Source organism: Neolamprologus multifasciatus, chromosome 4, assembly GCF_963576455.1.
Source record: "Neolamprologus multifasciatus chromosome 4, fNeoMul1.2, whole genome shotgun sequence".
NCBI lineage: Eukaryota > Metazoa > Chordata > Actinopteri > Cichliformes > Cichlidae > Neolamprologus > Neolamprologus multifasciatus.
The window spans coordinates 17,447,636-17,458,292 of record NC_140442.1 but is presented as its reverse complement, the minus strand read 5'-3'; the positions used below and the strand labels follow the sequence as shown (position 1 = coordinate 17,458,292).

General features: G+C 41.0%; 3 protein-coding genes across 10 annotated transcripts in view; 2 read left to right on the top strand and 1 right to left on the bottom strand.

The window, feature by feature from the left end:
- Positions 1–65: 65 nt before the first annotated feature.
- LOC146520212 (uncharacterized) lies at positions 66–3,420 on the top strand. 2 transcript variants are annotated; one of them, XM_085156884.1, is made up of 11 exons: positions 66–270; positions 364–441; positions 574–606; positions 1,097–1,183; positions 1,299–1,396; positions 1,479–1,697; positions 1,734–1,807; positions 1,887–1,979; positions 2,073–2,159; positions 2,253–2,309; positions 2,402–3,420. In XM_085156884.1, exons 1-11 carry the CDS (start codon positions 208–210, stop codon positions 2,437–2,439), a joined length of 927 nt encoding a protein of 308 aa, XP_085013010.1. In that variant the 5' UTR covers positions 66–207; the 3' UTR covers positions 2,440–3,420. The 2 variants fall into 2 exon arrangements, with proteins under 2 accessions (XP_085013010.1, XP_085013008.1); XM_085156882.1 differs by having other exon boundaries at positions 1,479–1,807.
- On the bottom strand, positions 2,884–9,348 carry c4h17orf75 (chromosome 4 C17orf75 homolog). 3 transcript variants are annotated; one of them, XM_085156879.1, is made up of 11 exons: positions 9,231–9,348; positions 7,783–7,950; positions 7,434–7,508; positions 6,860–6,985; positions 6,326–6,454; positions 6,117–6,177; positions 5,898–6,017; positions 5,024–5,088; positions 4,766–4,905; positions 4,583–4,686; positions 2,885–4,254 (listed from the first exon to the last, which is right to left on the bottom strand). In XM_085156879.1, exons 2-11 carry the CDS (start codon positions 7,923–7,925, stop codon positions 4,039–4,041), a joined length of 1,179 nt encoding a protein of 392 aa, XP_085013005.1. In that variant the 5' UTR covers positions 7,926–7,950; positions 9,231–9,348; the 3' UTR covers positions 2,885–4,038. The 3 variants fall into 3 exon arrangements, with proteins under 3 accessions (XP_085013006.1, XP_085013005.1, XP_085013004.1); XM_085156878.1 differs by lacking the exon at positions 9,231–9,348 and having other exon boundaries at positions 7,783–8,119; XM_085156880.1 differs by lacking the exons at positions 7,434–7,508; positions 9,231–9,348 and having other exon boundaries at positions 2,884–4,254; positions 7,783–8,121.
- The window catches only part of LOC146520210 (BUB3-interacting and GLEBS motif-containing protein ZNF207-like), a 7,688-nt gene continuing 5,817 nt past the window's right edge, over positions 8,787–10,657 (top strand). For 4 of the 5 annotated variants that reach the window (XR_014873698.1, XR_014873697.1, XM_085156876.1 and 1 more), the window contains exons 1-4: positions 8,787–9,006; positions 9,282–9,408; positions 9,499–9,637; positions 9,712–9,897. Coding sequence is in view for 3 of the 5 variants with exons in the window: in XM_085156876.1 (XP_085013002.1) it covers positions 8,966–9,006; positions 9,282–9,408; positions 9,499–9,637; positions 9,712–9,897 (493 nt within the window). In the remaining 2 variants the exon portion in view is untranslated. The remainder of the gene's footprint in view (positions 9,007–9,281; positions 9,409–9,498; positions 9,638–9,711; positions 9,898–10,657) is intronic. The other variant, XM_085156877.1, reaches the window with a different exon arrangement.

Below are 10,657 nucleotides of genomic sequence, written 5' to 3'. Positions count from 1 at the left end.
GCAGTCATAGTAGAAATGGTCATTGCTGTACTAGCTTTGTGACGTGAACTCAAACAAATAGGACTTCTGTGCAGAATGCAGAAGTGAGAAGGTGATGTGGCTGCAAGCAATACTGCTCTCAGTTCGAGCGATGAGGAAGTCTCACCACACGCACACAGGTAGCAAGAACTGGCAGCCACAGTGTGAAATTGTAATCTGAAGGTTAACATGTCTGTGGATGGGACCGAGCTGCTTTTTGAGAGCTTTCTACAAAAAAGAAAAGACACGGTGGTAAGTTATAAAGCTCCTTTTGCCCTTGAGTTACTGTGAACGTTACGGTTGTTGTTAGAAAGTGACTTTGGTCACTCTCTGCTGTGGTTGTAGAAAATGAGATGGGTCACATACTGGTTCAGGCTTCAAAACACAACCTTGTTCTTCTACACTAAGAAGAATGGAAGTGCTGTAAGTGTTTTTGTTTTATTTAATTAGTAATTCCAGTTTAATTATGGTTTCATTACAGGTAGAAGTAGAAAATGCCTCTTGTAAAGATTTCACTCCTTTGTATGTTCACACTGGACATTTTTCTCTTTACAGTCGAGCTTGAGAGGATTTTACTACATATACACAGTAAGTCTTTCATATCCCCGATTATTACAGTTTATATGCAGGAAGCTGATTTTGCACTTGTGGCAGTAAGTGCCCAAATTAACCACAGTAAGCATTTTTACTGAGTGTTTTTTATTTGTTAGCACTAGCAGTGGTGCCTCACTAATTGATGCCTCTGATGAACTACATTCATTTGATGGCTTCACTCACAAGTTGTCTCCCAATAATGTGAAATAAAATTAAAAATAAAATGTATTCTTTCATTTTACCCTACAACTATTATAAACCAGTCTCACACTCATGACTGCTTTAACCTCTTCTCTTAATAAGGAAAGTGCTGTATTTAAGGCTGTGAGCACCCTTTCTCTTTAAATGAGCACCACTTCTCTGAAATGCACTAGCACATATTTTCCAGTCTGTTTGTGATTTCTGGGGTACTTCTGCAGCTGTTGCGCCGTCTCCTGTATGTGAGTTTGGATTACCTAAATGTGTCATCTGTCCTCTGGGTCAGGTGCAGTCAGTACGAGAGGTCCAGAAAGCTGACAGGAAGCGCTTTATTTTTGAAATAACCATGACAAATGGGAAGAAAAAAATGTTGGTGAGTCATTAGTGTGTTTTAGAGATGTCATATTTCTAATTTTGATATGCATGTTGTCAATTGTACGCTCAATCCTTTTCCCTCTTCAACCACTGGACGCGTGTGTGTGGTGCAGGCAGCAGAGACGGAGGACCTCAGGAAGGAGTGGGTGGGATACATCTGGCAGGCCATGCATCTCTCTGCGTCCACGACCTCCGTCTCTGAGAACACACAGTAAGATCTGAATTTACAATCATATCCCTGCAAATCTTCTTTCTTTTGTTTTTTTTGACCTTTCACTTTTTCTGCTCCTCAGACTTGATGTGTGTGAGCAGCGAGAAAGACTACATAGCATGGCACCCATCTGCTCACACCGCGAAAGTGTCATGGAGGAGCTTCCAATTCGGCCCCTCTCTGCGCCCCCTCCCTCTGACTACATCTACGCACAACCCCATAAAATCTGCCCCCGCACCAAAGACACCTTGCAACCCAAAGACACCTGGCAACCCAAGGAGACCTCTCAGCCCCAAAACACCTGGCAACCCAAGGAGACCTCTCAGCCCCAAAACACCTGGCAGCCCATAGAGCAGGACAGCGAGGAAGACATTTATCAGAACACGGGGAAAGCCTACCAGAATCGCAACGGTAAACATGATCATGACTGTCTCTCTGCACCATCACAGCTTGAATTGTTATTTCTGGTGCTAAATGCTGCTGTTCTCAGATGACTGTCCCAGCGATCCCCAGTGGTCCAGCCAGATGAGCAGTGCAGAAGCTGGACACGAAGGACACTATGATGTTTTGCCTATTAGAAACAGTATGACCAAAAACTTTCTTGAAATAATTAAGCTTTCACAATAAGAGCATGCAGATGTCCAAGAGGGGGCTCTAATGTGTGTCACATCTTCAGGGTTGTGTAAGGTGAACCGCTCAGCAGAGGCAGAAGAGGACGTTTACGATGTCCCTGCGTCCTACAGACAGACTGCTGAATGTCATGGTGAGACTGTGGTTTGCTTTTAGAAGAAAGAAGTGAAAAGTCTGAATATTTGTTGTTGTTTGCTGATGTTTTATCCATTTCACACCCTCGCAGAGAGTGTCTATGACGTGCCAAGCTCACTCCTGAGAACCATGTCTGATCACACCATAGGTAACTTCTATGACTTTACCCGGTTAAACAATTAAATAACCCAGTTCTTCATAAACTACGACACATTTGACAGTGTTTGTTTGCATCTGCAGACGATCAGCCAGAGGAAGGAACCTACTGGAATATATGAGGTGTAGTTTCAGAGCATCGGTGGAGGCCGGCAAACTCGCCAGCTTTGGATTGGAAGACCGTCGCTGCTTCATCTCTTTATCTTTGTGTTTCAGTTTTAAATGAAACTAATCGCGTCTTCTACTCTGGTTTATGCTAGATGCTGGTATGTAAAGACACAGGCAGTAAAAACTGCATCAGTTCTGTGAAATGCACTTGCACACAGTTTCATTGTATCGGTTGCAGCCAAAGGAAGGAACTAAGTGGATGATTTGAGCTGTGGTTTCAGAACATCAGCACATGCAACTCCACACGCTGTCAACCTTGGGAACTGTTCATTTCTGTATTTTGTTTTGTTTTACTAGAAGTAGCAGTATTGGATACTAGTACTATTTATACAAATGTAAATAATATCCCTCATCTTTGTTCAATGTTTCGTCTAAAACTAGGCAACAGATACGACCGCAGCAGAGGTTCAACTGTGGTATTTATTTACTCCTTCTATACAAGACCAGAGAACCACAAACACATATTTATAGGTAGATAAAACATGCTGTACAGAAATGTGTACACACAAAGAACTGCAGGGTCAGTCACACTATGTTTCACAAAAGTAAAAACAATTCATTTTACATGTCAAACCTGGTTCACAGTTTAAAAGTATACACCATTATACTTTACTGATATTGCTGTATTACACACTTTGGACTTGATTTAATGGGAATGATCTGAGCTTAATGCTAAAACACTTTAAAAGAAGGAAAGAAAGTAAAAGTCTACTATGAGCTTGTTGTCAAATCTGTATTTTTAATCTCTTATGTATTTCATTTATTTTGTGGGAAACTCTTTAAACACCACGCACTCAGTTTAGTGATGTAGCGAGCGATCACGAGGTGCCTGTGAGCTGATGCAGGCTGTGATACTGAATGTAAACAAAAATATTCACACATTACAAATACGACAATTAATTTTTTTTTCCGTTACCAGAATAAGACTAAACATACAGTTGGTACACACAGTATCCTTACTCATTAAAATAATTTAGTAGTGCATATATTGTGTTGAAATACAAGCAAAAACAAGGCGCACGTATGTAACAAGCAATGCGTAAAAAGTGATTTGTGCAGTCGCAATAATTTTTTTCCCCTCACAATCAAAATAAATTCGAAATATTAATGAATTGATAAGAATAGAATTAAATAAGCCACGCTCCACGCCCTGTTGTCATCTTTGTCAGTTAGCAAAAATACCAGAAATAATATTTGGTTCATAGTATCGTGATATACAACACAAGCTGCACTACCCTCTCAACAACTGCAGTTTAAACAATCTGTTTTTCTTCAATTTGTACTTATCTTCACTGAGGTAATGTCCTTAGAAAGTTATCATTTGTGAATTACAGCTGGCGTTAATAGTTGTCATTGTTAATACAGTGATGCTACTAAATCTGTCACTGTTTTACAGTACAGTATATTCCAAGTCTGACCACCAGTCTCCAAAACATAGTTTTATAACTTACACATTTTATTACGCAGCAGCCTCGACAGCTGCGATTCTCTCAGGATATCTGATATTTTAGATTGTAGTGTGAGGTTTGCTGGTAGTGCACGTCGGTCGGGGATCACGCTTGGGCCTGGGATTGTTCCCTGAGGAACTCCTCCAGGACCGTGATGATGCTGCAGGCTTCGGGCAGGTCACTGTGCTCGGCCCGGGCGTTCTGCAGGAGCACGTCCCCGTTTCCGCAGCCCTGCAGGAACTGGCAGCAGCGAAATAGTGCGTAGTGACTCATCTCCGCCTGCCGCACAAAGCGCTTCAAGCTGTTCATGTCCTGGATGGCCTGCAGGGGGAGAGACAAAGTAGTAGGTTTTACAAAAAGGGAAGAGGCGAGGATGAAAAAAAAAAGTAAAAAAATATAAAAGAAGTTGTGCCTGATATTAGGAAATGAGAAGCTGTGGGCTAGTGGAAAATATATGAATTGATATGTGTCTGTCATTAATATATTCATTAAAATAACATTTTAATTATGTCCACTTAAATATAATTGAATGTGTGTTAACGCTATATTTAAACTGAAATTAATCTGACTTTAGAAACAGAAAACAGGGTCCAGATAACCAGAAAGCCAGAGAAACCCTGCTACAGTCTGTGTGTGTGTGTTTTCCCACCTTAAGTTTAAAGTTCTCCAGAATCTGTCTGAGCAGGAACGGATTGCAACGCTCTGCAGCGTTCAGAAATGCTTGAATCCAGTCATCACAGAAACGGTTACTGACTGAGGGGACAAAACATTTTTATTAGTTGCTCAGACATTACAAAGACAGAGTACATACATGTCACAGTGTGTGAGTTACCAGTTTTTGTGAGTGTGGGCGGGCTGGTGGAGCAGTCTATAATCAGGGCAGACTGTGCGTCCTCTGAGATGGCCTTGCACAGAGAAGCGGTCGTAGTGTCTTGCTGGGAAAGTCCCTGCAAACTGGCTGCTTTGATGAACCTGAGAGCATAACGTGGATGTTTTTTTTTCCCTCACACTGAACTGCTGAACATGAACAACAGGAAGAAAGACAGACCTGATACATGAGGATCAGCATGGACTTCGTCACCTCACTCACCTGGAAACATCAGCCTTCGTCCTCTCGTCTGAATTGATGACCTCGACGTGTGTGTGACTCAGAGCCTGTGCACACAAGGTTTTAGGGGTTGAAATGAATTAAGCTGGAAACAAACAGACAGCTAAACCATGATTTCAAAACCAGTTCACCCAGAACCAAAGTAACACTCATCTTCCTCCTTGGTGTAATTATGTCAAAATGAACTGAGGTTTCAAGCACCTAACTGAATCTAAGTAATAAAGAATTTATTCTTCTATGAAGGCCAAAGGGGGTCCAACCTGCTATTACTGAGGTGTACTGAATAAAGTGGTCAGTGAGTATATGTAGTTCCAATACTTTTCAGATGTGTAAAATACTGTTTACAAACCAGGATAAAGACTGATCACAGACAGTGAATGTGTGGAAACCCTGGCAAGTCTCACTGTAGTTATGGAAACCTGTGCTTAATTCAATTTGTTTTTTTTAGCGCCCCACACATTTTATAAAAATCTATTTATTCAGTAAAAAAATTAAATTGCCTTGAGTTTTGAGGATCAAGTGAGGGGTGATTTGATGATAGAAATGTTGTCATATTCTTGAAATGAGAGCAAACCAAACCTCGGTCACACCTGTAACTTGGTAACTGTTATGTAATATCTTCCTCATCAGGGTTATGTCACAAGCTTCTGATATTATTCCAACACTTGTCTCATGGAGTATTGTACCTATTAAACAAAATTCCTCTCTAGAGCAACTCGCAGTGTTATTCTTGAGTCCTCCATTCTTATCTTAATTATTTATTCTCTTGTATCAGATGAGTGTTTGTGTTGTGAGCACTTATCTTTACTGGATATACTTCAATAAGTAAACAGTGTAGTGGTGAGAAATGACTCACAGCGTGGAGCAGGAAGCTGATGTTGCTCTGGACCAGCTGCACCACTCGATGAATGTGCATCACAGACTCCTCATACCACTGACTCAGATAGGGGCGCACCTCCGTCTCAAGGTTCTGCAGCTAAACACAAACAAAGTGGGACACGTCAGTCTTGCACGGATAATACTATAACATATACATTTAGTGGTACACAGTTACACTGTTATTGCACTGTCATACCTCTGGGGTTTGCAGGCTGCTGTGCAGGCCTTGGACGTACTTATCGAGCTCTAATCTGAATGTGTATGCAGTCATGGAATTTGAACTGTAACACGGACGCACCACAACAATGCAGTGAAACACATTCCGTAACAGCAAGGAGGATCACGTATAATAGTCCTGGAAAGCAATTTACTTATAACTTTGGCTTATTTTATACAAAAGGATATAAATTCAGTCCTTTTTCAGACCCTCCCATAAAGCAGATGACATATCCATTTCCATCGGAATCCGGCTGTTCGGGAGACCGTTCCTGCTCCAGGAGGCAACAGTAGCAGCCGACGGCCTGCTCTGGAATACTGTCGAGTAAAAATTGAGAACGGTTGTGTTAATAAACGTATACATTTCCACTGCTGAGACATATTTCCAGTTAAACTTTAGCTTTTCATTAGTGTGGTTAAATGAAACAGGCTATATTCACTATGATATAAATACATAATATGCTTCCACATCATGACCTGCACAAGTCTAACAAACGAGATGATGTTCAAAACATGTGCTCAAATATCCAGCTGAAGCTTGTTGACTCTGTGTGGATTAGAGAAAATCTTAAATAAATTGAAGCTTGTGCACCCAGTTCTTATTTTATTTTTAAAGTTCTTAAATATGTAGCTGTACAATCATTCCACACTGGAAGAAGAACAGTTCAAAGAAAGCATATTGAGTGTGTGTAAGCTTACCACTGCTGTATGTAAAATTATTACCTGAGTTCCACAGTGGCAATGTTGCCCATGCCTCCAAGCAGGGCTCCTTTGCTCAGCCTCCTTGAAATGTAGGTCCGCAGCTCTGGCTCTGCCTCTGATGGCAGGCTGCTGTCAATTAGTGTGAGGCTGTGGGCAAAGCAGAGAGTCAGTGTGGACAAAAACAGCCAGTGCAGGGATGAGAAGTTTGTGGAAGCCACTGAAGTCAATGGAGAGGAGATGGAGAAAGCTGATGACAATAGGCAGCACACAACACACAACTGAGTCACATAGTTGTTAAACTTTTCCAAACTCTACAAAGACATTCAAAGTTATTTTTTATTAGTTTTTTTTTTCCACCAACAGTAGTTGATACATAAAAGTGGAGCCACTGTTTAGATCAGGAGGCACCTTAAGGCCACGTAACTCAGAAGCAGAGTGATGACCAGTCGGAACAAAAACCATGAATGAAAACAGCACTGAATCCATGTTAATCGGATTGCCGGTGGCAGCTCGTGGAAACACTGATGCACAACAAAGAAAGCCAGAGAGAAACCAGGCAAAGCAAGTGGAAGGTAGGCGCTGGCTCCTTCGTTACCTAAAGTCTTCCTGACTGGTTGTGGAGTCTGCTCGTCTCTGGTTCCATGCCACATTTTCCCCAGAAGCCTCAGATCTAAGACAATCGACAGTTTACTCATCACCTGGTTAGAGTTTAATGTATAAAGTGGGCTTTACCCGCATAATAGCATGAGAAGGGACAAATACAGCTAAATAAAACCATAAACTACACAGAGATATCTTTCCTGGCTGTGTTCAGAAATAAAAGGGGGACAAGGGTTATCCACAGTAATAATCCAAACATTTTAAACATGCAGAACCATAGGTATCATATGGTTGCAGCAAAGCTCTGCAAAGCAGAAACCTAGCAGAGAAATAGCCACGGTTACCTTGTGCCTTGATAAAGATAGATGGTGTAGTAGCAGTTCAGCTGAATCTTCTGGCTGTATCCAGCTATTTCTTCGCTGTCAAAGTCATCTCTCTCCTCCACGTCGATTGAATCTTGGAAGGACGAGGTTTGGGAGGCAAACATGCTGCACGGAGAAAGCTAGCAGCGGCTACAGTGGAAGATAACAAGGACAAACTTTATTGTTTAGCTGAGCTGCTTTAATATGAAAAAAGGACTGTAAACGTTGCAAGCCCTCGCTGATATTAAACTGAAAGCCAACAAACAACGGCTTCGTTTATGGTCCTACTGCGCATGTCCTCTTTGTACGTTTCAAAATACGTCCGACTTCAAAGTGGTTTGCTGGAAGTTCCTGGGTCCGACCAGCTAAATAAAAACAGAGGGTAACGTCCTATAACGAAAGAGCTTAAAACCCATTAAATCTTGCAACGTTTTTAATGTCTTTATTTAATGCCAATGTAACTCTGGCGTCTTTTTTTAATATATCTTGTTTGTGTTTCTGTTATGATCGGCTTATTTTGCATACTGTGATTCATATAGCTCAATTTTGTAGTTTTAAATTTATTGTCGTAAATTAATAATAACAGGCTAATAATTAATGAATAATTTGACATCTAGAAATTGATAATTAGGAATTATTATTGTATCCTTAAGCTAATTTGTAAATATATTATGCATAATACCTGCACATGTTTATAGTGTATTTTTATTAATTAGTACACCTGTTCGCTTAATACAAATATCTAACCAGCCTATCACGTGGCAGCACGTGGTCAGGCCGACCTGCTGAAGTTCAAACCGAGCATCAGAATGAGGAAAAAATGTGATTGAAGTGACTTTGAACATGTTGGTCTGAGTATTTCAGAAACTGTTGGTCTACACAGCTATCTCTAGAGTTTACAGAGAAGGCTGCTGTTAAATAACAGATATGAATAAATAAATAAAAATCACATGTATATGAACCTACAGATATGTTTAAGGTAACCAGGTATCGTCAAATACTGAAAATCTTTAATAATAGTGATTTTGTCCTGACAGGTTTTAAGGTGAGTGTTTGTTTAAATCACAGAGGTGGCCGCAGTGTGTTATGGGATGTTGGAGAGCTGACGCCATCTCTGTGAGGTGTTTTTATTTTTAGCAGGCAGTGAACTGACAACGCTAAAATCATGGGCAGGAAGAAGAAAAAGCAGATGAAGCCTTGGTGTTGGTATCCTTTAGCACACCTTACATTATACTGTTATATTACGCCAGTCGGCACCCGTTTCTATGTCTTGCCAGCTAACGGTTGTGTGAATTAGCAGCTCTTAACCAACACTTAGCTAACATGACAGTTATTTGTTTACTTGGCATGTGGCTGTTCAGCTTATTTTTAGCGTTACTAAATAAAATACATATTAAAAAATATCTGTAGTAACTAAACTATATTTTCACCTGGAAGTGCAGCGAGTTTATCATCCAAAGTTTCCTCAGCCGTTATCTCAGGTACTGTAACAGAGATTTCGATGATGAAAAAATTCTCATCCAGCATCAGAAAGCCAAACACTTCAAGTGCCACATCTGTCATAAGAAGCTGTACACCGGCCCCGGGCTCGCCATCCACTGTATGCAGGTGAGGAAACGATAATAATGCAAGTGTAGTGAAGCTAAATCGTGTCTTCGTGCAGTGAAGTTACTACGCTGTACCACTTCACATGTGTAGGTACATAAAGAGACCATTGATGGAGTTCCTAATGCAATACCTGGAAGAATAGATATTGAACTGGAGATATACGGCATGGAGGGTATTCCAGAGAAAGACATGGAGGAGAGGAGAAGGATGTTAGAGCAGAAGAACCAAGGTATTAACACCACGATAATCCCAGGATCCATCTCTTTAAGCTACATGTCTGACTCTGCTCATCCTGATTTTCAGAGACTCAGAAGAAGAAGCAGAACCAGGATGACTCTGATGAATATGAAGACGACGATGAGCCCGGTCCCTCCTTTCAGCAGCCTGCTGCACGTCAGCCACAAGCTGGCTATGTCCCCCCTATGACCCAGCCTGGTATGCTTCCTGTTGGATCTGGGACCCCAGCATTACCACCAGGCAGCTACTCAGGTGGGGAACAGATACTTAACTTGATCTGCAATGTTCAAGACTGTTGTAACACTGTAATGGAGTCCTTCTTCCTTTTTCATGTCTTAGTTTGAGATGCAAGGAAGGACATCTATCCTTTGTAGCCTCAGCGTAATTTATGTGTAGCATTTGACAGAGATGTATTTTATTATTTTAGCTATAACAGTGTTCATAAATGTTACTTTAGTTGCTGTGCCACAAGATAGACCTGTTTTTGTCACAAAAATAGTGAAAGGAAGAAAGTGTGGTCATGCTAAAAAAAAAAGTGTCCTCCTTGCACTGTGGTTTGTATATTCCAGCTGTGTGCCTCGCCTCTTTTACGCACGCAGATGTACGCTTTATAGGTTTAAGCTTCTGGGAAGCCTCATCTCCTCTTTCTTCTGAAAGCATTTTAGGAACTGAAACATCCTTGAAACATCCGTCACAGTCTATAAGGCACGAATTAGAGAAATGAGAAAGGCCTCTGGTGTTTGCATGACTCAATGGTGACCCCATGTGGCTGTTCAACATAGTATTTATGCTTTTTTTTTTGCCTTGGTGCAAAATTATCTAATTGCTGGTTCCCAAATACTGAGCCTTATTCCTGTTGTTCCTGTTGTAAGTTTACATAAAGTATCAAACATCAAAGATGCTAATTGCATTATGTGTGCAACACGTAGCTTGTAGCCAAAACGTGGAAACCACATGGTGTACGTTACATAGACACACATCCCTTTGAGGGTACTGACAAAGGGATTCCTCG

Excerpts from the sequence above, each read along its gene's own strand:
- LOC146520212 (XM_085156882.1), top strand. The coding sequence starts at position 208 with ATGTCTGTGGATGGGACCGAGCTGCTTTTTGAGAGCTTTCTACAAAAA. Across the intron at positions 442-573 it reads CTAAGAAGAATGGAAGTGCT|TCGAGCTTGAGAGGATTTTA; the intron begins GTAAGTGTTTTT and ends TTCTCTTTACAG. Across the intron at positions 1,397-1,478 it reads TCCGTCTCTGAGAACACACA|ACTTGATGTGTGTGAGCAGC; the intron begins GTAAGATCTGAA and ends TCTGCTCCTCAG.
- c4h17orf75 (XM_085156879.1), bottom strand. The coding sequence starts at position 7,925 with ATGTTTGCCTCCCAAACCTCGTCCTTCCAAGATTCAATCGACGTGGAG. Across the intron at positions 5,089-5,897 it reads TCAGCTTCCTGCTCCACGCT|GCTCTGAGTCACACACACGT; the intron begins GTGAGTCATTTC and ends TTGTGTGCACAG. Across the intron at positions 4,255-4,582 it reads TGGAGAACTTTAAACTTAAG|GCCATCCAGGACATGAACAG; the intron begins GTGGGAAAACAC and ends CTCCCCCTGCAG.